The sequence below is a fragment of the Choloepus didactylus genome, chromosome 10 (assembly GCF_015220235.1).
Source record: "Choloepus didactylus isolate mChoDid1 chromosome 10, mChoDid1.pri, whole genome shotgun sequence".
Classification (NCBI taxonomy): Eukaryota; Metazoa; Chordata; class Mammalia; order Pilosa; family Megalonychidae; genus Choloepus; species Choloepus didactylus.
This window is the reverse complement of record NC_051316.1, coordinates 46,527,194-46,551,950: the sequence shown is the minus strand read 5'-3', so window position 1 is coordinate 46,551,950 and position 24,757 is coordinate 46,527,194. Positions and strand designations below refer to the sequence as shown.

The window sequence follows — 24,757 nt, the reverse complement described above, 5'->3', positions numbered from 1 at the left end:
ATCCAAACTGACACATCCTTGTACCTGGTATGCAGCTCTTGGTCTGGCAAATGCTTTTTTCTCAATAGCTATTAGTAAGGACTACCAGAAACAGTTTGCATTCAGTTGGCAAGGCCAGCAGTGTACCTTCACTATCCTACCAATCGGCTGAAGACTTTTAAGGGAGAAGAGAGAGAGCCTTCACTTCCTCTTCAGTCAGCCAGCCTCTCCTGGGGAGTTCCTCAAGGACCTTCATTGGAGTTGCCAGCTCATTGCCTGCCCTATGGAATTTGAACTGGTGCATCCTGCCCTATAGAATTTGGACTCATGCATCCCCATGGTTGTGTGAGCCACTTTTATAAAATCTCATATTTATGGATATCTCCTGTTAGTTCTGTTTCCCTAGAGAACCCTAGCCAAATCAATAATATTTGCATCTTTTCCTTTAATTCTAATTTCCACAATTGTTTTTGTATTAAGTCTGTAGAAATAGTTATATACATACAATACTCACTGCCAGAACCTTTATAATAGGTTACACTATCATCATTTGGTGGCCTGAAATTTATTTTCTATTCATGGAATCAATACTATCTGAAGTTTTACATATTCAAATCTGTGTGTAGTTTTTACTTTTGAAGTAGAGTTTGCTGGATATAGAATCTTTGGGTCACACACTCTGATGATCTTGAGCATGTTGTTTCATTTTTTTCTGGTTGCTATAGAGAAATCTAAGAGGAGACATTTTTCTACCTTAAAAAGTGATTTTATCTTTTAGCTTGGGTACTGTGCCGGTTTGAATGCATTTTGTCCCACAAACGCCATTATCTTTGATGTAGTCTTGTGGGACAGACTTTTGGTGCTGATTAGATTTGCTTGGAATGTGCCCCACCCAGCTGTGGGTGGTGACTCTGGTGGGATACTCCCATGGAGCCATGGCCCCACCCATTCAGGGTGGGCCTTGATCAGTGAAGCCATATAAACATGCTGACTCAGAGATGGAACTTAGTGCAGCTGTGAGTGACGTTTTGAAGAGGAGCCAGCTTGCTAGAGAGGAACGTCCTGGGAGAAAGCCATTTTGAAACCAGAACTTTGGAGCAGAAGCCAGCCACGTGCCTTCCCAGCTAACAGAGGTTTTCCGGACGCCATTTGCCATCCTCCAGTGAAGGTACCTGATTACTGATGTGTTACCTTGGACACTTTATGGCCTTAAGACTGTAAATGTATAGCCAAATAAACCCCCTTTTTATAAAAGCCAATCCATCTCTGGTGTTTTGCATTCCGCAGCATTAGCAAACTAGAACAGATTTTGGTACCAGAGAAGTGGGGTGCTTTTGCTGCTGACTTTGCAAATACCAAACATGTTGGAATGGCCTTTTAAATGGATAAGGGGAAGATTCTGGAAGAAGTGTGAGAAGCTTGATAGAAAAGGCCAAAACTGCTTTGAAGAGACTGTTTGTGGAAATATGGACTCTAAAGATACTTCTGTCGAGGCCTTGAACAGAAATGATGACTCTGTTGTTGTGAACTGGAAGAAAGGTGATCCTTGTTTGAAAGTGGCAGAAAATTTGGCAAAATTCAGTCCTGGTGTCAGATGGAAGGAAGAATTTGAAAGCAACAACCTGGAATACTTAGCTGAGGAGATCTCCAGACTACGTGTGGAGGACATACCCTGGCTTCTGCTTGCAGCTTATAGTAAAATGCAAGGGGAAAGAGATAAACTTAGAACTGAACTCTTGGGTTCAAAGAGACCAGAAGCTGATCGCTTGGAAAATTATGAGCTTCCATGGGGTGGAATCCCAGAAGCTACAGCCCAACATGAGGATGTTACCAAACATGGAACGCAGCTGCTATTTCAGTACAAGCCAAAATTGGAGATGGAATTATCCAGAAAGGATTTGTGGAAAGTCCTATTGTCTGCCGGCTTTGACCCCTGGTATGCTTCATGCAAAGCCAACAGAATTTTTGCGAGATCTTTACAGACAGAGCCATTGCCAGTCTGGACTGGAGGAGACAGACAAGGAACAAACTGAAGGAAAAATTTCTTCAAAGACAAAGCCATGGAGGTTGAGGTCTGGAGTTAAGAGGCCTTGGGCTGGGAGAGTGGAACAGCCCATACGCATGGAAAGGGTGAGTTTGCCCCGGAGGTTGAGGGTGGGCATTCCACCTCGATGCTCTGGAAGAGTTTTGCCACCTGAGGTCCCAAAGAGGGTGGAGCACATTCCCAGGGTATTGGGGAGAGCCTGGCTGCCACCCCACTGTTCTGAAGGGGTTGAGCGTGTGCCCTGGAGATGGAAGGGAATCCGGGAGCTGCCCCGAGGTTTGAGGAGGGTGGGGCCAAGAAGGTGGTCTCCCCAACGTGTGGGTATGTTGGAGCACTCACCTAAGCATTTGGAGAGGAAAGGGCTGCCGAAAAGGCCCTTAGGAAGGGTTAGGCTCCCGCTCTGTCAAGCCCCAAGGATGCAACGTTGTTCTATAAATGACTCTCAGACTTTGAAATCTAATGGAGTTTGTCCTGCAGGTTTTAGGAACTGTTTTGGTCCTGTTAACCCTGTTTTCCTTACTCTTTCTCCTTATGGCAATGGGAATGTTTATCCTGTGAATGTCCCTCCTTTGTATATTGGAAGCATATAACTTGTTCTAAGTCCACAGATCCAAAGCTAAAGGAAAAGTATGCCTTAGGACTGACCATGCCTATATTTGATTTTGATGGGATCTTGTACTTAACTTTTGTTACTGAAATGATTTAAGTTTTTGTGATATTGTGATGGAATGAATGCATTTTGTACTTGGAAAGATAATGTCATTTTGGGGTCCAGGGGGTGGAATGTGCTGGTTTGAATGCATTTTGTCCCACAAACGCCATTATCTTTGATGTAGTCTTGTGGGACAGACTTTTGGTGCTGATTAGATTTGCTTGGAATGTGCCCCACCCAGCTGTGGGTGGTGACTCTGGTGGGATACTCCCATGGAGCCATGGCCCCACCCATTCAGGGTGGGCCTTGATCAGTGAAGCCATATAAACATGCTGACTCAGAGATGGAACTTAGTGCAGCTGTGAGTGACGTTTTGAAGAGGAGCCAGCTTGCTAGAGAGGAACGTCCTGGGAGAAAGCCATTTTGAAACCAGAACTTTGGAGCAGAAGCCAGCCACGTGCCTTCCCAGCTAACAGGTTTTCCGGACGCCATTTGCCATCCTCCAGTGAAGGTACCTGATTACTGATGTGTTACCTTGGACACTTTATGGCCTTAAGACTGTAACTGTATAGCCAAATAAACCCCTGTTTTATAAAAGCCAATCCATCTCTGGTGTTTTGCATTCCACAGCATTAGCAAACTAGAACACTATTTTTTTCTTTATCTTTGAAGATCAAAAACATTATTAAAAATTATGTCAATTTTAATTATTCTGAATCATTTTCCTCTGATACATTGTGTGCCCATTCAGCAAATAGATTCAAGTCTTCTTTTAGTTTATAGAATTTGTTCTATATCATAAGTTAGAATTTCTTCTTTGGGGATTCCAGTTATGTGCATGTTGGATCTTTTCTGCTTATGTTCTAATCTATTCTTTTCTGTCTAATTTCATATGACACTAGTAAATTTGCTCATCTCATTTATACCCTTTATATTCCTTATTAATGTTTGCAGTTTCTTATTTCAAACTTCCTCTCTAATTCTGTGATTTTTTTCTAGTTCTTTACTAATTTTGGCCGACATTTGTACATTTACTTCTGCTCTCTTCTTTTCTTTCCTGAAATCTTATATTTCTGATTTGTGTTCTATCTTAATAGAGGCAAATTCTTCATTAAAATTGTTTTTAATTTATGTAAAATATATGTTCGCATATTTCATCTTCTCTGTGGCAATATTTTCCTGGTGTGGTTTCCCCATCTGTTAATAAATTACAGTTCACCTCTTTATTTATTTTTTTTTCATAAATTACTACTTTATAGCTAATATGCTAGCTCCTTTAAAAAATTTATCAAATGGGTTTTACTTTTCTATATTAGCTGTTTACATGAAGTTTCTTATGCAGGTCAACAACTTATACACTCTCAGATCCATTCTCTATATTTTCCCTGGTTCTGTTCTGTATATAAGGGAAATAACTTCCTAGACCCTCTTCCCCTTCCCATTTCTAATGGGAATCACTGGTGGAAGATAGGAAGTGGGAGGAAGAGTGAAACCAGGATGAGTCTCTCCTTGCTCTGATTCTTGTAGCATCAATGGCTGTGGCTGAGTCTTTTCCATGGTTCCAGCTCACTCCATGCAGCCTGCATGATAGCTCTATCTTCTGCCATACAGCCCTGGATTCTGGACCCTTTTAATGGTACTTTGTCTCATTGTCCCTGCAACTCTAGGTGTAATAGTATTTACTGCTATTGCTAATCTCTGGGATGCCTTTGCATTTTGTGTTTAACTTTCTAGCTCTTACATAACATATGTTTGAAAGACCTAGCATGATTTCTGTTTCCCTAGCTGGACCCTCATATTAGTAGAAGGAGGGAGGACCAGGGTAACATTTTAATCCAGGGCTTTCTTCTTAGTTGACACAGAATGCTCCCTGCAAATATGTTTGCCTGTAATTGTCTGCATAGGCTCTCCTCTTTTACTTATGTGAATTGTAAAGGGCCATCTGGTAGCATTTGCTTCACCCTGTTCCCAATCCATTTACTGGTCATTAGGGATAGTTTATGCACTTCAAGCTGTGCTCTATCATCTTCAGAAAGATTTTTTTAATGGCAATTTCTTAAATATTGCTTATATTAGTTTTCTATTGCTGCATAACAAATCACCACAATTTAATGACTTAAAACAATACCAATTTATTAGCTCACAGTTATGTAGGTTAGAAATCATAGGCAGCTTTTGCTGTGTTCGCTGATTCCAGTCTCACAAAGCCAAAATCAAGATGTTGGCTGTACAGGGCTCTTATCTGGAGGCTCTGGAGAAGAAAATTCTACAAAACTTATTCAGGTTGTTGGAAGAATTCATTTCCTTGAAGTTTTAGGATTGAAGTCTCTATTTTCCTGCTAGCTGTGGGCTGGCGACCCCTCTTAACTCCTAGAGGCCACTGTCCAGTCCTTGCGTGTGGCTCTTCCATTTTCAAAGCCAGCAATAGCACACAAATCTTTCTTGTGTTTCAAGTCTCTTGACTTTCCTTCTGCCACCAGCCAGAGAAAGCTCTCTGCTTTAAAAAAAGCTCATGTGATTAGGTTAGGCCCACCTGGATAATCTCCCTTTTGATTAACTTCAAGTCAGCTGTTTGATAATCTTTAAGTCTGCAAAATCCCTTCTGCCATGTAATGTAACATAATCACAGATGTGATATTGCATGCATCATATTCATACATCTGAGGATTAGAGCAGGAAATCTTGTAGGGGTGGTTTGGGCATTTTAGGATTCTGTCTACCATATTGCTCTTAGGCTTCTCACCATTTACTGCCACAGGAGTCTTTCATAAACAAAACTGCTCAGCAGCCTTTGCAAATATTTTGGAGTCTCTTTTAATTTTACCAAAATATGAATTTTTCCCCAAACTTCTTGTGGTTTTCGTAAGATTTTTTATGATGAGACAGGGGAACTGCTGATGTGTATGTCCAGTGCATATGGGAAATTTCTCTGGCCATTTTGCTCTTATTCCTTGACTGGATTACTTGATTTCAAAATTTATTTCTTTAGAATTTCCATTCAGAGCTTTCGTCCATTCTGTATCTAATAATTCAATCTTGTGTGTTGGTTATTAAATCTGATCTCTATTGCTTTTGTTCATCCTACTTGATTTCCTTCTATCTTTGATCGTGTTTTCTTATAGGCTTATGCTTGTTGAATTTAATCTGTGGGAATCCTCAGGGTCTAAATAAAGGATATTTTCCTTCAGAGAGGTTTAGTATTTTCATAGGCCCCCTTCAAAGTTCCCTTCAAATGTCCCTGGCTTTATGCATGAGGCTCTCCAACCTTGCCAGAGGCCTAAAGCTTAGTCTCCAGATGATAGTTCTGACCCTGGCATTAGTTTTGGGACATACATCTAGTTTTGAATTTATTTTTACCTGCTCTGGTTTCATCTTCTCCTTTTGTCTCTTCCTCTCTTCCTTCCTGCCTCCCCTGCTTAGGTCATGCTAAATAAAAGTACAAAGTCAAACATACAGGAGGCACTAGCCCCACCATACTCTGCTTTGGTCAGAGGAGTCATGGCCAAAACATACTTCTGGAGGAACCAGCCACAATAAATGTGACGAACAGGTAGGTTTGTTTAGTTTGTTTACCTGGCAAAAGAGAAGGCATAACTCTTCAAATATCTGAAAGGATCACAAAACAGAGAGAAATTAGACTTACTTTTTGTCTTCCTGAAGCAGGACCAACAATTGGATCTAGAAAGAAGATGCACTTTCGCTGAACCCTAAGATGGAACTTATGGTTACAGCTGTCCAAAATTGGAATGATCTGCTTTTGTAAAGTGTGAACTCACAGGAGCACACTTATACTTTGGCTAAGAGGAACCAAATGACCTCACACCTTCCTTACAGTTTCAGATTCATGTTTATTCCATGACTCTCTAAAAATAAGAAATTATAGCCATCTGGAAAAGTATTTATCCCACATTCTGACTATAAAGAAAGGAAATTTTATGTCACACTATCTAAGAAACTTTTCAAATTTGTAACTCAGAGTGATCATTAACATATTTTACTTTACAAATAGTCTTCCTTGAAATGTGCCAAGAAAGAAAAGGAAGTTAATTTTTTACAGAAAATATCCTCCTCCTGCGTATCCACATTGGAAGAAAATATGATACATTTTTCAATAATAAAATTGTTCAATCAGGAGTAGGAATTTAGTTAAACTAAATAGAAGAGACCCTTGTAAATGAGAAGAGATGCTGCAACACGAGATATATAATGCAATTTAATGTACATTTCAGAGTAGTTTCCTTTAATATTAAAACTATTTTTTATAGAACTGGGATACAGGCCTTTTGAATATTTTTGTTGATGATATTGAGATCTTGGTACTTTTTTTCTTAGAATTTATATGAAAATAAAATCATCCTCATTCTTTAATCATAGCTTTGGTGAAAACAAAGCATTTAACCTTTTACTATGGGATAGAAGCTTATGTTGCAGTTTTAGAAATCCAGATACCTTCTTCCATCTCTGGATTCTAGAATTATAAGAGAACTCTGTGGAAGAGAGACTCAACTGCCTTGTCCTGTCAGGGACAACAGGCACATCACAGGGGCTTGTATTGCTCAGAGAAAGAAAAATAAATCCAGACACAGAGATTATGAGCTCAAAAGAAAGGCAAACTGTAAGCAAAATATTGTTCAGTACAAAAAGGAAGTTTGTTCCCAAGGGACAAGGCAAAAGAACAAGAGACCCAAACTATATGACCACATTTTATGAAAGCCTTGGGCCATTGAATTGTATGACTTCAGAGGAAATTAATAAAGGAGAAAATCTGGAAACAACTGCTAATTGGCTGCTATATAATGCCTTAATATAACACATTCAGAGGAGACAAAAGTTATAAATATAAAGGCAAAGCTGAGGAAATAGTTCCATTGTTCTGCAGGCCAGATCCCTTGCTGCAAACAGAAGCTTATATATACATGTACACACACATATACATGGATATGTATGGTTAAGTGTGGTGTCTATAGTAGAAAGAGAACATTCCTTAGAGTCTATTATGGATTGAATCATGTCCCCCAACAAAGACATATTCAAAATTTAATCCCCAATCCTGTAGATATGAACCCATTTCTAAATAGGATCTTTGAAGATGTTATTAGTTAAGGTGAGGCCAAACTGAATCAGGATATGCCCTAATCCAATATGGAGTCTTTATAAACAGAGGGTATTTGGACACAGTCAGCAGGAGACAGATGGAGAGAGAGATGGCCATGTGACAAGGGCAGAGATTGAGTTATGAATTGCTAGCAAGCTACAACCAGAATGTTATAGACTTCAGAGAAAGCTTTACTCTTAGCCTCCAAACTGTTGGATAATAAATTCCTGTTGTTTAAGCCAACTAGTCTTTGGTACTTTGTTTTAGCAGCCCTAGCAAACTAAGACAAAGTCTAAAGATAAGGTTCTTTAATATTATGTATGCACAAGCATTGAGGACTATCAATTTGGTGGGCTGGGCCCTTGATCTTGGGGTTTGCCCTTATGAAGCTTGTTGCTGCAAAGGAGAGGCTAAGCCTACTTTAATGGTGCCTAAGAGTCTCCCTCAGAGAACCTCTTTATTACTCAGATGTGGCTCCTATCTCTCTAAACCCATTCGGTAGGTAAACTCACTGCCTTTACCCCTATGTGGGACATGACTCCCAGGAGTGTAAATCTCCCTGGCATTGCAGGACATGACTCCTGGGGATGAGCCTAGACCCAGCATTGTGGGATTGAGAAAATCTTCTTGACCAAAAGAGGGAAGCGAAATGAAACAAAATAAAGTTTCAGTGACTGAGAGATTTCAAATAGGGTAAAGAGATAACTCTGGAGGGTATTCTTATGCACTACATAGATATCCATTTTTAGATTTTAGTGTATTGGAATGGCTAGAAGGAAATACTTGAAACTGTTGAACTGCAACCCAGTAGCCTTGATTCTTGAAGATGACTGTGTAACTATGTAGCTTACATGGTGTGACTGTGTGACTGTGAAAACCCTGTGGCTCATACTCCCTTTATCTAGTATATGGACAGATGAGAAGAAAAATGGGGACAAAAATTAAATAAAAAATAGGGTGGGATGGGAGGTGGTGGTGGAATGTTTTAGGTATTCTTTTTTTACTTTCATTTTTATTCTTATTTTTATTTTTTTGGAATAATGAAAATGTTCAAAAATTGATTGTGGTGATGAATGTACAACTATATGATGGTACTGTGAACAACTGATTGGATACGAAGTATGAGTGTATGGTATGTGAATATATCTCAATAAAATTGAATTGAAAAACTATTACGTGTGCAGTTGTTTGGTCAAACGCTTGGTTGTTACTATGGAGATATTTTGTAGATGAGATTAGGATCTATAATCAGTTGACTTCAAATAAAGGAGATTACCTTCAGCAATGTGGGTGGGCCTCATCCAATCAGTTGGAAGTCTTAAAAGCCAGAACTGAGGGTTTCAAGAAGTAATTCTGCCTCAGACCATACCCTCCACTCCTCTCTGACCTCCCCTATAGACCAAGTCTAAGATTTCAACATCATTCTTCCTAGAATTTCCAGCCTAACCTACAAATTTTGGACCTACCATCTTCTACAATTGCATGAGCCAATTCTTTGAAATAAATCTATTTATATATACGTGTGTGTGTGTGTGTTAGTGTGCGTGTGTGCGTGTTGTGTATATAACATATATCCTGTTGGTTCTTTTTCTATGGAGAACCCTGACCAATAGAGGATATGATTGCTTTGCATCTTACTGGATTTGTGATTCAATTTATTCATCTTGGAAACAGAAATGATATTATGTATCTCATGTAATGTTTGTGAGGACTAAATAAGAGCATACATGTAAAAATATTTTATAAAATAAGTGGATGGGATATCTTATTGTTACTATCTGCAGTGGGTATATTTTCTTTTTGCCTATCAGGCATAATTTACCCTTAATAAGGAAATATCAACCTATTTTCCCCTTTAGTATAATCCCATACTTTCAGTCTAGATTGTCCAGACGGGGTGGACCTCATCCCTGGAGATGAACCCATGACAGAGACCTGGCAGGGAAAAAGTACCCTATCACCCCTGGGCCTGGGCCTGGCAATTTTTTTTCCAAAATAGATCATATGACTCAGGTCAGGCCAGTCAGTGTCCAGGACTTTGGCTGGAGCTAAAGGAAAGATGAACTCTTTGTTTTGGGGGATGCTGTCCTTTGAAGCATATACCCCTATTTAGACATAATCTTAATCCATGTCCCTGTGGGTATGAACCCACTGTAAATAGGACCTTTTGAAGATGTTATTTTTGGTTAAGATATGGCCCAACTGAATGAAGGTGGCCCTTAATGAAGTTTACTGGAGCCCTTTATTAACAGAAGAAATTCAGATATAGTCAAAGAGAATGCCACAGGAAGTTGCTGGAGGCTGGAAGTCGATGGAACCCAGAAGGGAAAGGAGAGAACATCGCCATATGACAGTAAAGCCAAGAAACCCAAGGATTGCGAGCAGCCAGAACGCTACTGACTCCGTGAGGAAGCAAGCTGCCTAGTCAACGCCTTTATCTGAACTTCCGGCCTCTGAAGCAATAAATTCCTGTTGTTTAAGCCAACCCATTGTGTGGTATTTGTCATACCAGCCTAGAAAACTAAGACAGGTGTCACAATGTAAGTGGATGGCCATTTGGGGGAGGGCTTGTCTGAGAATAAGCCAACTCAAGGAGGAAACCAGATCAAGAATTAAAAAGAGAAATGACACCCCAAAGACATCATCAAGTCCTGGGATTCAGATGTGCCTGATGCCAGAAGTGGCCTTGGTTTCCCAGTTACATGAATTAAAAAAAAAAAAAATCCACTTTTTGTCCTATCTGGTTTGATTTGGGTTTCTGTCAATTTGTCACCAACAGTGTACTGGCTGAGACACTACTATTAGGGAAACTTTAGATAATCATTAGTGTAACTTGGAAAATCCATGGACATAATTTATACTAAAGCAATTACATGATCACTTCAAATTCAGTCCTGAAAGCAGGGAAACTAATTTCTTTCTGCATTTTTTTCTTTCTCATATTCTGCTTTTCACAATTGGCATAATAGAAAAGTCTTAATAACATAGAATAGTTTCCTTTTGGTCAAATTCTACTGAGCTTCTTTCTAAATAGTTTGACACCATAAGTTCAGCCTATCTTCTTTTCTGTTAATACTAATCTTCCATAATGTTTATGATGGGTGGTATTAATTTTTCTTTGTAATTTTTTGTTATTATTTCTTTACTTTTTCATTCATCAGGCATATATTCAAACTCATCTATGCCAAGTCTAAATCTTTATATCTGTATTCCTTTTGATCTTGATAGAAAAAAAAAAGTAGGTTCAAGAACAAATGCACAGCAGACTTATTTTTAAAATTAACTAAAAATTTAGTGAATATTTAATACATTATCAATATGTTATAAACCAAATCTGAGGTTCTTAACTATTTTGGTCTGCATGCTGTGGACTTTTGGACATCTGTTGAAATCTATGGACTTCTTCTCAGAATAGTTATTTTTAAATGCAAAAAATAATACACAAAATTACAAAGGAAACTAATCATAGTAGTTTATCCAAACATTAAAAAAAAAACCCTGCATATGTAATATACTATTATGTGATTTTTTACTAATGCATTAATTAACAAGATACACCACGGATCTAATAATTACTGTAATTTTAAAGTAGTTATGAGTATAAATGCTATTTTGCAACAGCAATAACGAAATAAGAAAATATCCGTGCTTTCTATTCATGATGGAGTTACAGGTTTGCAAATACCATTGTGGCTTGTTGCCTACAGTCGTAATTGAAGGAATTGTAAATTTCAATTAGAGGTTAGAGAAAATAAAGCTATAATTTTTTTTCTGTCTGAATTCATAAATTCCAGGATAAGGACCCCTGCTTTAAATGTTTTCATGTAAATGGTACTTGTTAATAAAGTATTTAAAGTCAATTATAAAATTGTAGTCAAATGAAGGAAAATTTTAATTAATTAGAAAAATAAGTCACAACATTAACAGTAAAGGTTAATTAATTAACAGAAAAGGTACATGTAGGCTCTAGAGTCCAACTGTCTCCATTCAAATCTGTCTCCACTATTTAGTAGCTGCATGATTTTGGAAAATCACTTTTTTCATCTTTAAAATTGATCTAAAATAGTTCCTGCTTTATAAGGCTGCTGTGATGATTAAATGAGATAATATGTTGGAGTGTCCAGTGTAGTGCATGGCAACCAGTAAGTAAGTGCTCAAGAATGCTGGCTTTGCTTTTTATGGATTACCATCCAGGGTACAGGCACTATGCTACGTACTAGGGATGATGAAATGATGGTGTCCTCAAGTCACTCTAATAGGGAAGATAGATATATAAATACTTAATTTTTGAACAGTGTGATAGATACTATCATAAAATATTCTCAACATGCTGGAGGGGGCAGAATAGGGAGTGATCAGTTCTAATTGGAGACTGTAGAGTGAGAAGTGGGGAGGATAGACAAGCTTTCCTTGTGTTGAGTGTTGAGAGAGGTGCCAGACCAGCTTGGTAGGTCTTGTAAGAGTCCATGATCACTCACCTTCAGTGATATATAGGGGAAGGCCAGACTGATTGAGAGGAGGGAGGGTGATAGGGAGGGTTTTTGGAGAACAAGTTGGCATAACACTGTAGTTTCCTCTTCTTATCTCCTCTCTCCATTCAAGGAAAGTAAGAGAGGATTTAAAATTCTCTGAGAGAGCATGACATGTATCCCCAGGGATTTGGAGCACCTGCTTTGGAGTGCCAGTTCTAGACTGGAAATGTCTGTCAGAGACATCCTGGAGCTGTATATTATGACAAAGCATGGAGAGAAGCATCCAGAATTTGGAGGGCACCAAAGGTGCTGAGTGTTTCCTATGGGAAAGAACGGACATTGGAGAGATTAACTGGAGAATTCAAAAGGCTGCCCAAGAAAAATGCCTGCCCTTAATAATCAGGAGGGTGCATCGCCTGCTCTTAGCAATCATGCAGTCCTCTTAGAGGACCTTTGAGGAACCTTCAAAAGCTCTCCATGAAGGAAAGAGCAACATGTGGGTGTCATAACCTGGGGGGCCTTGGCACCAGATTATAAGGACATCAGTCCCTCTCTTCACTTATGTTTTAGTTTCCTAGGCTGCTCCAAGCAAATACCATGAAATGGGTTGGCTTCAACCAAGGGAATTTATTAGCTTACAGTTTTGAGGCTGTAAAAATGTCCAAATCAAGGCATTATTAATGTAATGCTTTCTTTCTGAAGACCCATGGCCAGTGATCCTTGGCTCCTCTGCCACATGGTAAGGCACCTGATGGCATCTGCTGGTCTCTCCCTTCTCTCCCAGGTTTTGTTGATTTCAGCTTCTTGCTTCCATGGCTTTCTCTCTCTCTCTCTCCGTATTCATTCTGTTTATAAATGACTCCAGTAGTAGGATTAAGTCCCATACTGAATGAGGTGGGTCACACCTTAACTGAAGTAGCCTCATCAAAAGATCCTATTTACAATGAGTTTACATCCACAGGAATGGATTAAATTTAAGAACATGTCTTTCTGGTGTACATACAGCTTCAAACACCCACACTTTACCTCTGCTCCCTTCCTCAATCCTAGCAGGGCAGAGGGTGCCTGATGAGCCCAGGAGGAAATGAGGAATAGTTAAGATGAAGTAATATTGAAGAAGCTGACCCTGTGTCCAATTCCTCTAGTGGGTAGTTTCCATGACGGGCTCTTCTTAGTAGTCCTCACAGCTCAGCTCCTCAAAAAATCTCCTTTGACTCACCAACACTATTTGTTGAATTGTACTTCTGGCTTCTTATGACAAGAAACATTTTAATTCCCCTTTTCCCAACTTAATACATGTTCTGAGTTGTAAGGAATATACTAATTAGCCACAGAATGGGTGACAAGGAACAAAATGAACACTTGGTCTTGAAAATCCTTGTCAAAATCTAAGTCTTTATTTTCTTATTATTTTTTAATGATATCTCTATTTGGGGTCCCCAAGACCACCCTTAGCTTTAATGACTTTCTAGGACTCACTGAACTCAGAAAAGCTGTTATACTCACAATTACGGTTTATAACAGTGAAAGGATATAAATTAAAATTTGCAAAGGTAAAAGGCACATGGGGCAGAGTCCAGGAGAGACCAATCACAAGCTTCCAGTTGCTCTCTCCCAGTGCAGTCGTATGGATATTGCTTAATTCTCCCAGCAACTGTGTGGCAATGCATATGGAGAATTACCAGCCAGGTCAGGCATGGAGTATCTATGTGACTGATCCAAGCTACCCAGTCTCTGGCTACCACTGCCCCACCCCCTAGGTCAAACTGCAGCAGATTAGCCCAATGTCCTAGGCAAACAGAAAGCAAAAACAAAGGTGTTCACCATAAATCACATTGTTAGCATAAACTATCTGGGATAAACTATCCAGGTATATAACACACTCCTTTCAGGCAGAGTATTCCAAGGGCTTAGTGGTTATCTCCCAAGTGGGGTGGAGGGCCTGCTATTTCTTTGGATTGTGTAGGATTTGAACATCCCAAGCCTGCTGAATTAACCCTTCACTGCATGCTATCACTGTTCACTTGCTTTTAGTCCCCTCTCAGCTGTTAAGAAAATGATCCTCCTCCTGAAATTGCCGGAGACTTCCTACTTTGAAGCAATCTAAGCACGATGATATAGAAAGAAATTTAATTGGCAGAGGAAACAGCACCACATATCTGACATATGCCAACTGAACATGGGAAACTGAAAATCATAGAATAGTCATTTATTTTTTCTGGAGGGTCAGTAAGTTTTCCGGCATCCTCCATTAGCTTCTTATCCCTCACTCCCAGGCCAGTGGCTCAAGGCATTCTCAGCTGCTTGGTTTACTTGAACAACTGGAAACCACCTGCACACACCTCTCAGTTCCTTAATAGCCTGCTTACCATGCAGGCCGGAGCGGGTCTTGTGGGTGATATGGGTAACTGTCCACTACCAGAAGGAGAAAGGACTCCAAATCCTCCTACCTCTGGAGCTTCTTTCCTGAGAGAGGAGGGTGCTTTATCCAGATTAAACACTGTGAGAAATAAAGAAAGCTAATATTGAACTTAATTTTAAGTCCCATTCCTTGTGCAAGAGCTGTTAACTGTTAACTAAATTGTCTTGTTCCTGCTACTAATAAACAGTGAAGGTGTCGAAAAGCAAAGCAGTACAGGGGAGCAAAGAAAAATTCAAGGACTTAGGTCATTTGTGAAATGGATATTCAGTCTTTGAATAATTAAGAATATCCAATTTGTAGGATATTAAAGAAGTCTCTACTCTACATTTATGTCAGAGCAGCTCATTGCTAATCCAGGACATTAAAAAATTTTTTTAAAATTCATTTATACTGAGATATATTCACATACCATGCAGTCATACAAAGCATACATTCAATTTTTCACAGTACCATTATAAAAATATGGAATGCTTCACGAATTTGCATGTCATCCTTGTGCAGGGACCACGCTAATCTCTGTATCATTACAATTTTAGTGTATGTGCTGCTGAAGCGAGCACAGGACATTAAAATTTTAACATAGTAGTTATGGACGTTGCTGCTGGAGAATTTTACTTATTGCTGGGTTAGATACTGTTCTAGTTTACTAATGCTGCCAGAATGCAAAACACCATAAATGGATCAGCTGTTATAAAGGAGGTTTATTTGGTTACAAAGTTACAGTCTTAAGGCCATAAAGTGTCCAAGGTAAGTCATCAACAATCGAGTACCTTCAGTGGAGGATGGCCAATGGTGTCGGAAAACCTCTGTTAGCTGGAAGGCACGTGGCTGGCATCTGCTCCAAAGTTCTGGTTTCAAAATGGCTTTCTCCCAGGACGTTCCTCTCTAGGCTGCAGTTCCTAAAAAATGTCACTCTTAGTTGCTCTTGGGGTGTCTGTCCTCTCTTAGCTTCTCCGGAGCAAGAGTCTGCTTTCAACAGCCATCTTCAAACTGTCTCTCATCTGCAGCTACTCTCTCAGCTTCTGTGCATTCTTCAAAGTGAACCTCTTGGCTGTAGCTTCTCTTCAAAATGTCACTCCCAGATGCACTGAGTTCCTTCTGTTTGTCATCTCATTTATATGGCTCCAGTGATTTAATTTAGACCCACCCTGAATGGGTGGGTTAACACCTCCATGGAAATTATCCAGTTAGAGTCATCACCCACAGTTGGGTGGGGTGCAGTTCCATGCAAACATCCTAATCCAAACATTCCAACTTAATCCCCACTAATATGCCTGCCCCACAAGATTGCATCAAGGAATATGGCTTCTTCTGGGGGACATAATGCATTCAAACCAGCACAGGTACCAAAAAAGGGAAATGCTGAATTATAAAATACTATACATTGAATATTTAATAAATTAATCCCATGCTAACAGGAGTTCCAGAAGTAATTCCTGCTATATATCAGCACTTAATCAATACTACTTAATGATATAGTAATGGTTTGAGACCAAGTTGATGCCTAATTTGTTCATTATCAGAATTGGAAACACAGATGAATCACATTCAAGATTAAAATCATTTTAAGAAAAACCACTGAGTTTTACATACGGTTAAAGTAAAGGAAAGAAGATTGACGCTTTCATTGGAGTTGACTCTTTTGAGAGTTCCTGGGTTGTTAAACATGAACTCATTCATATAACTTTTGACTCTCATTTCTAGGTCTGATTATTTTTCTTTCATATTTTTCATATAACTTTGAATTGTACCAGAATCTCTTGGTTGTTCAGCAATAGATTCTGACTCTAAATCCATGCCAACTCTCAGAGGAGAAGGAAGAAGAGGAGAAAAAGAGAGGGTGAGAGGAAAGGAGGAGAGAGAAAGAAGGGGAGAGGAGAAGCAAGGAAGAGAAGGAGTAGAAGGTAGGCATGGAAGAGGAAGTGATAAGAGGAGGAAGAGTGGGAAGATGGAAAAGAAGGGAGAAGGAGAGGGGAAAGAAAGGGACCAGACAAATGTGTTCATTTTGTCAGAGCAGGTGAACTGTAAATAAAATATAAAATATTCAAAAGTGAAACCATATATGTACACACATACATGTATGATGGGAAGTCCTATTCCTAGAGATCTAAAAAAATATGCAATCCCTGATTAGGACATAAATACTTAGTTTTAAACTCCTGAGTGCTAGACAATTTATATACATGTGTATTTATATACATGTTTTAAATATATATTTAAACTAGATTTAATATTAGATAATTCAAATTAATTTCCTTGTGTAATTTAAAATTCTTGTCTCAGCTTCATGGAATGACATTTGGTGGAGAGAAGAAATTTTAATTGGGGAGAAGGGCATGCTGATTGATGTGACTTTGCAAGGTCCTGTGCAGAGAGTTTCTGGGAATTTAGCAGATGTTTGTTAAGACAGGAAGGGAAAGGAGATAGCAAAGTTTGCCCCAGTGGCCATTTACATCTGTCTTGTTTGCATCTGTTTTAGGTTTGGTATTCTACTCAGTTTTTCTTACCAGCTGCTTCAAGGATCTGGTAAAACTAATAGAAAAATTTATTGAAGTTGTCTCAGATGACAGAATTCCCACTTCCCAAGTTTTGTGGGCTACATTTATCCTGAGAAATCCTGTTTTGGGCATCAGAACTATAATAATCTCACCCTAAGGATGTCATGGTGAAAAGAGATTAATATAAATAGAAGGCCTTCTTTTAGCCCCACACTTCATTGGTTTGATGAAATTGAGGAAAACAGGAATAACTCAAGTGTGTTGAGGATCAGTGATTTCACATTTATAAAGCATAAAGCTTTATGATCTTGAGGATAATATTCTATTTGAATGCAAAACCATCATTATCACTGGTAACATTTCTAAATATCTTGCCAACATATTTCTGATTCAGACTATTAAATTTCATATTAAAATAGTGCTTAAAAGATACTCATTAAAAAGACTGGGTAAACAGACAAAGCTTGAAAAACAGTGAATATATTTAGAAAATTCCACACAAACAACCACCACATTTTTGTGTACTTTTTCCAAATAATAAGGAAAAAGTCAGGATGTAATAATAATAGCAGTGGTAGTTGAAATTTAATTTAGGATGGAGCATCTGTTAGGCATATATCTGCTTCCAGTGCATTTATTATCTTATTTAATACTCACCAAAACCTGCTGTGATAAGTACTGTTATATTCTTATTTTATTTACAAGGAGTCAACAAACCAAAAATTTTATAGAATGTACTGGTGTATACAAAACAGGATGGAATGTACCTGAACATGAGGATGCATCAGAGTTAATCTATATCCTAGCGTGATGATATTGAAAAGTATTTAGTAAATACAGAAGAAAATAAAGAGGAAAGAGAATGTAACAAAAATCATATTCATGGATTTAAATAGGCTGTCAACTTGGCTTAAAGAACTCTAAAATAACAAGAGTTATCTTGCTTGTTTGTTTTGCTTATTTTCTTAAATTATTACTACTTGGTGTACTGTCAAAGCTTTTAAATCTCTGCAGCACCAGTGCACTGCCGAAAGGACTTGACTCTGGGCAGTTTCAGTCAACTGAAACCTGCATATTGGTTAAGTCAAATCATCTGCAGAAATCTGGCATATTGGTTACACATACATAATGTTGCCACCACTATAAGCATGAGTAAAATAAACCCACAAACAGATAATAGTAACTGTGGTAATATTTTTGGAGCAAGAGCAAAATGCTATGCTTTGGATAGAACTGAGCTTAACATTGATCTTATTTACCCATTTAAAGTTAATTTCTGCTTTTCCTTTCATTCCTTCTTGAAGAAAAGCGCTAAAATAGTGGTCAGTATTCTATGGGCACTTGGCTAGTGACAGTGGACTATTTATTTGGTTTTAAATAACATTGTCTACTGTAGCTGTCAGTAAAATAGGGGCCTTAGTGTACCACAGTGACCACAGGGCAAGCCACAGAAAAGCATTTAGGGGTTAGTGTAATCAGATTTGTGAAACTGATCCAAAACAGCACTTCTCTATAGGAGCACTATAATAAATCCTTTGCAAAACAGAGAATCTATTTGTAATCTGAATTATCTCTTAATTTGTTTGTTCTTAAGTTTGAATTTTTGTGTACATGTGGCCTTCTTGAAGTAAGACACTTCTGGAATTTCTGGAAACCCAGGTGTTCCAGTTTGCTAATGCTGCTGGAATGCAAAACACCAGAGATGGATTGGCTTTTATAAAAGGGGGTTTATTTGGTTACACAGTTACAGTCTTAAGGCCATAAAGTGTCCAAAGTAACACATCAGCAATCGGGTACCCTCACTGGAGGATGGCCAATGGTGTCAGGAAAACCTGTGTTAGCTGGGAAGGCACGTGGCTGGTGTCTGCTCCAAAGTTCTGGTTTCAAAATGGCTTTCTCCCAGGACATTCCTCTCTAGGCTGTAGTTCCTCAAAAATGTCACTTTTAGTTGCTCTTGGGGTGTTTGCTCTCTCTTGGCTTCTCCAGAGCAAGAGCCTGCTTTCAATGGCCATCTTCAAACTGTCTCTGATCTGCAGCTACTCTCTCAGCTCCTGTGCATTCTTCAAAGTGTTCATCTTGGCTGTAGCAAGCTTGCTCCTTCTGTCTGAGCTTATATAGTGCTCCAGTAAACTAATCAAGGCCCACGCTGACTGGGCGGGGCCATGCTTCCATGGAGATTATCTAATCAGAGTTATCACCTACAGCTGGGTGGGTCACATCTCCATGGAAAGACTCAAAGAATTACAGTCTAATTAACACTAATAGGTCTGCCCACACAAGATTGCATCAAAGATAATGGCATTTTGGGGGACATAATACATCCAAACTGGCACACCAGGTGAATGTAACATAATTAAACTCAATATTCATTCATTTGTTCATTCAACACTCTGAAATGATACCATGTAGCGACAAGCACTGTATTGGGTTAAGAGGGATGGCCATCACTAAGTCCATTGATGTCCATTAATGCCGTTCAGGTGTTCAAATGAGGTTGGGGAGAGTTCTGAAGTGTTTAATATTCTTTTTTGGGGGGAAGTAAAAAACGAAATAAGCACCCTTTTGGTCTTTAAGACAGCTATCCAATGACTTGAAGATGATGCCATGAATGATCCTTTGGGAATCTCCTCCTATATCCTTAATCACAGAAAAGATAATATGATGGTTTTGTGTTATCACAAAATGTCAAAGTTACAATGAGGTGAACTTAAAAAGTCTTGGGGAGCTGAATGCTCTGGGGCTCTAAGGTGTGTCTAGAGGTAGAGTCTCTAAGCATCATATCCTGAAGGGAACTCAGATTCTTGCACCCTCTCTAAGGCTCCTCCTTCTCACTTCCTTTTTCAGAGGAAGGAACAAGTGCTCAGAAAGGTTGATTGTGCAGCTGAAACTGGTACCAGGCCTTTTGATTCTCAAACCAGAGTGCAGCTGAAACTGGTATCAGGCCTTTTGATTCCCAAACTATTCAGCTGATTTGCTGAATGATTTCGTTTTTCCTCTTTCTTAGGTAGGAAAGCTGTATAGAAATGACATATTTTAAGGTTGGAGGGAGGACTCTTGCTTCCTTTTGGTCAAACTTAGCAAAAGGTGTAGAGGTAACGGATGACGGGATGGATGGTAAAAAGAACTTCTGTAAGGGCATCGCCGAAACTGACCCACTCCGCGCGCAGGTAGTTTGCAATCCCATCAATCTTTGATCAAATTGGAAGGACCCACTGCTTTCCTCTTAACTTTTGTCCTATTACTCCCAGAGGAGTAGGCTAGTGGACGGAGGAAACTACAGATCCCAGCATGCAGCTCTTCCTCATGTCATTTGTGTGGCATGAGAGAGGCTCTCGTTGCATTCTGGGAAATGTAGTTTTTTTTTTAATTAGAAACTACTCGGTCTCGAGTTTAGGCTAGAGGGAATCCGCCCCTCCGTTGGCCCCACCCGTTCCATTGACCTCGCCCCTGGTTGCTCAGGAGATGAGGAGGCGCCGAATCTTGGTCGGGTGGGTGCGAGGAGGAGGCGAGAGAAGTCTATCTCACCAGGGCGGCCATGGAGAGTTCTGACAGCAGCTGCCGGGACTGGTGCAACAGTGGGCCATACTGGTTTGAACTCGGACCCACGGACCTGTTGGAGCGCAAGGGCTCCCTGACCCTCCGCTGCCATCACAAAAAATACTCCAAGCCGGTGTTGGTGTATTCCTGGTGAGCGAGCTCCCTGCAGTTCTGGGATGCTGGGGGCACAGGAGAAGGGGAAGGGGTCGGGAGGAGAGGAAAGGAGAGCAATAGAGAGGTGACAGGAGTGGAAAGGAGAGAAACAGAAGAGAATAAAGAAAGAGGGGGAGAAAAGGAAAGAGAACGGGATAGGAGAACTAGGAGGGGAGAGAAGAGAGGGAGAATAGGGAAACAGACCTGGGAAGGAGTGATAGAGAGGATGTGAGAGTTGGGGACAGCAAGGAGTGTGTGAAACAGAAGATCCCTCCGGAAACAGCTCCCCTGCACACCGGAGACCTGCTGCTTCCAGTTCCCTGGCACTGAGGTCATAGATCCTCCACCCTGGGGAAGGAGTGGGGAGGTGTTTTGCGAAAGCCTGCAGATCATATTTCTGAGAGAAGTACTAGCTCATAAAAGACAGGGCCCATTAAGAGGCCAGGGTCACTGCAGGAAGGAGATGTCTGTTCAGAGGACTGGTCTCTAGGGCTGCCATTTCTTAGGGTTGGGGGTTGCCACAACTGAGCTATTTGAGAGGCCCCTAAACATCCCCGAGGCTACTAGGACTCTTCTGGCCAGAGATTTCAAGCTGAAGTCTCTCACTGAGTAAAGCCAACTAGTTTGTTTGGCATGCACAGTGATTTAAAATTCTTTTTTTTTTTTTTTAATTAATTAGTTGCCTACATTTTTTATTTCACATAAAAATCCAGGATTGTATCTTCTCTTGAAATATTGAAAGGCTTGGCAAAAGGGGACCTCGTTCCTCCTGGCAACTCTGAATGTACCGGAGTTGGGCACTGATTACTATTCTTGCTCTCCCTCTGGTAACTTCACTTCTATACGTTCTTGCCTGGTCCCAGGGGACATTTAATTTACTTCTACTGCTTTAGCCCTTGGGGGTTGGAATTCACTTAGATATTCTTTTGTTTTATTAAATGTCACATTGATCAAAAGCAAAACCATGATATATCTGGGAGAAAAGGCAGGGTACTTTTAAGATTCTTTCCTTTGGGTCAATTTTCCTGGCTATACTGTAGACAATAAATACTTTTGGAGTATTATAATTTTGCTTTTGAAAGAAGATGAATGATTTTGGCTGTAGCTCCAAGGCAAAGCCTTACTTGATCCTGTTCACTCATGTAATATATGTGAGCCCTGTAGTTCCTGTCTCTGAAAACTTCCTGAATTGTCTCCCACAAGTCTACTCCCCAACTTCTTTTCATCTCTAAAACTGATGGGCTATTTCAAAATCAGTGTAAGAGATTGTATAGATTTGGAACCAAAAGTTACCTTGGGAAACAGAAAATCCCCTTTTTGGCTCATTCAGGGCTCACTCACCTCATGGCCCTCAGGCAAAGCTCTTCCTTGATTCTTTTCCTCCACAGGGATTTGGGTCCTAATATAAATCACCACTAGAAATTATTGTTAATGAGAAAGATCTTTCTCAAGGGGATGGTGCTGCTGTTCTCCCTGCACTATCACTGTTGGAAATAAAGCGGTACCTGTAAGGGAATAAACGCTCACTCGGTTCTGGAGGAGAAAAGAATTTATTTACGATCTTGCAAGATAGGGCGTTCAGCCAAACACGTGGTAGGCTGATGGGCCAGAGGAAGAGAATGCCGATCTTTAAATCTCCTACTCCTAATTCGCAAGTCCCTCCCCTGTTTCCCCATTGGCTGGGTACTACAGAGGTTACAGCCTATCCGAGAACACTAACTAATTCATCTTTTGAGATTTTAATTTGTACAGCCTATCCAAGAGAGCCAACTAGCTCATTATTGAGATTTTGAACTGATCAGCCTATCCCAGAGAGTTCATTTAGTTTAAAAGAAATTTTTTTTTTTTTTTTTTTTTTTTGCTGTGAGTTCCCGCCTCTGATTTTACCTCATATGTCTTTACATTCCAGTAACCATGGTTACTTTTCCATATAAGGAGCAGGCAATTCTCTCTTTCTTCTCTTTATCATGCTGTCTCTATGTGAAAGCTAAACTTATCCCTTTCTTATATCACTGCTTTGGAAAATTGTCTAGTGAACATCACAGACATCAACAGCAAAACACAGAAGAATATGAACAAGAAGGAGGTGAGGAATCTTGGTGAGGGGAGAAGGGTGGTGGAGCACCTCAAGTCATTCCAGTCAATGCTGGAAGTGTGGGAGGCTCTCATGCTGTAGGAGGAATTAAATATGATCCCACGGTTATATAGTGCACTACTGGCGAAAGAGAGATGGATAAATTGGTTTCAGTGAGATCATCTGTGTAAAACATTTAGCACCATGGCTGGCTCATAGTAAGCATTCAATACATGGTAGCTAATATTATTTATTTAGTATATCATAATGATTAAAAGCTTGCATTCTAAGTTTAAATACCAACCCTGCTCTATGTAATAAGGAAAGTGATTTAACTGCTTCATGTCTGTTTCTTCAATTGTAAAATGGGGGTGATAGGATAATTATGAGATTAAATAAGGTATAGCATATGAAGCACCTTTTAATATACAGGGTGCCACATAGTACAGTAAATATTATTTATATGTTTTAGAACATGGTCTTTGACCTCAGGGAACTTCATAAGCCAGAAAGGAGAAAGATGTTAACAAATTCAGAAAATACGATTTGTACAAATTAGAGATAAGAGGCAAGGCTAACAGCAGGAGTAGTTGTTGTGTGTGTATGTATGTCTGCGTGTGTTTTTGCAGCTTCCTAAGCAGGGTCTGGAAGGGAGACTATGAGCTGCACAGATGCATGGAAGAAAAAGAACAGGCAAATGCAATGAAACAGTGGTAAGAAGCAGCACCACAGGAAACAGAATTTCTCTACTGTTGGCAAATAAAATGTGAGAAGCACTTGCATTCCTCTTAGCTGCTTGTTCCAACCCAGCTGAGTCCCAAAACTGAAGAACTAGGCCAGCCTTGGAGTTAGACATGCATTTAATTAGGCCTTAGGAACAGGAGCTAGTTCCATGACAGTGGCTGGCCCGGAAAAATGGAAGTTAGCCCTTCACAAAGAGCAGGGTGGAGGGGTTGGGGTGGGTCGGGTGGTGGGGTGTGCCAGGGTGCGGTTTATAAGGGTTAGGACAAAGACATTCCATAGGGTGTGAGAACAGAGTTTCCACAGGGTCTTGTGTCACAGGAGTGGGAAGATTTGTTATCAACAGTTACCAGCCTGAGGCCTGAGGCGGGTTTTAATGCTTTGTTTATGATACCATTTGTGCATTCTTTCCTGCTCTGGGGAGGTCTGATGATCTTTAACGTCTGTACTGGTTAAGTAGGCAGCTAAGTGTAATCACTCAATTTCACTGTGGAGGGGACAAGGCTCCGGCCCTGGGCCCCCACTGTTAGACTGCTGGCATCCTAGCTTTCCTTTCTAACCAGTCACTAAGATCTGCCCTAATAAAAATGCATAAAATTCAATTTGTATAAAATTCTACGTGAATGCCATTGACCATTTGATTTTATGCATTTTGATTGTATTTTTTTTTTACTGAATTTTCTCTTATTTTATGATATAGTAAAACTTTTATTGAATGTTAATATATTTTATTAGACCTTTTTTATAAAACTTAATCAGTGAACACCTACTATCTATAGCACACCGTCTGAGTGGCCCCTAAACTGAGTAATTGATCAATTAAGTGACTGTACCTAATAGGTTTACAAAATAAAATTTGTAACTGGGAGAAATACTGACTTACCTCTGCTAGGCATATTCAGAACAGTTGGGTATAATGGACATGACACCATGGTTGTTAATGGATATCTCTGGGCCACTACTGGAATGAGACATAGCCAAAGAGCCATGTCTCCCTTGCAGGTAGAGTGGTAGACCAAACGCTGTATCGCTCTCATTACACCTCAGTGCTTCTGAGTGAGATGCCTTCTCTAGAAATTGCCTTTCCCTA

At 39.7% G+C, this 24,757-nt stretch overlaps 1 protein-coding gene and 1 non-coding gene across 8 annotated transcripts in view; one reads left to right on the top strand and one right to left on the bottom strand.

Annotated features, from left to right (window-relative positions):
- Positions 1–15,120: 15,120 nt before the first annotated feature.
- On the bottom strand, positions 15,121–15,224 carry LOC119505836. Its single transcript, XR_005210871.1, has one exon. It is a non-coding gene; the product is annotated as a U6 spliceosomal RNA (small nuclear RNA).
- A 5,321-nt stretch (positions 15,225–20,545) lies between these two features.
- The window catches only part of C10H9orf135 (chromosome 10 C9orf135 homolog), a 246,029-nt gene continuing 241,817 nt past the window's right edge, over positions 20,546–24,757 (top strand). For all 7 annotated transcript variants that reach the window (XM_037797855.1, XM_037797858.1, XM_037797857.1 and 4 more), the window contains exon 1: positions 20,546–20,849. In XM_037797855.1, coding sequence (XP_037653783.1) covers positions 20,698–20,849 — 152 coding nt within the window. In that variant the 5' untranslated portion in view covers positions 20,546–20,697. The remainder of the gene's footprint in view (positions 20,850–24,757) is intronic.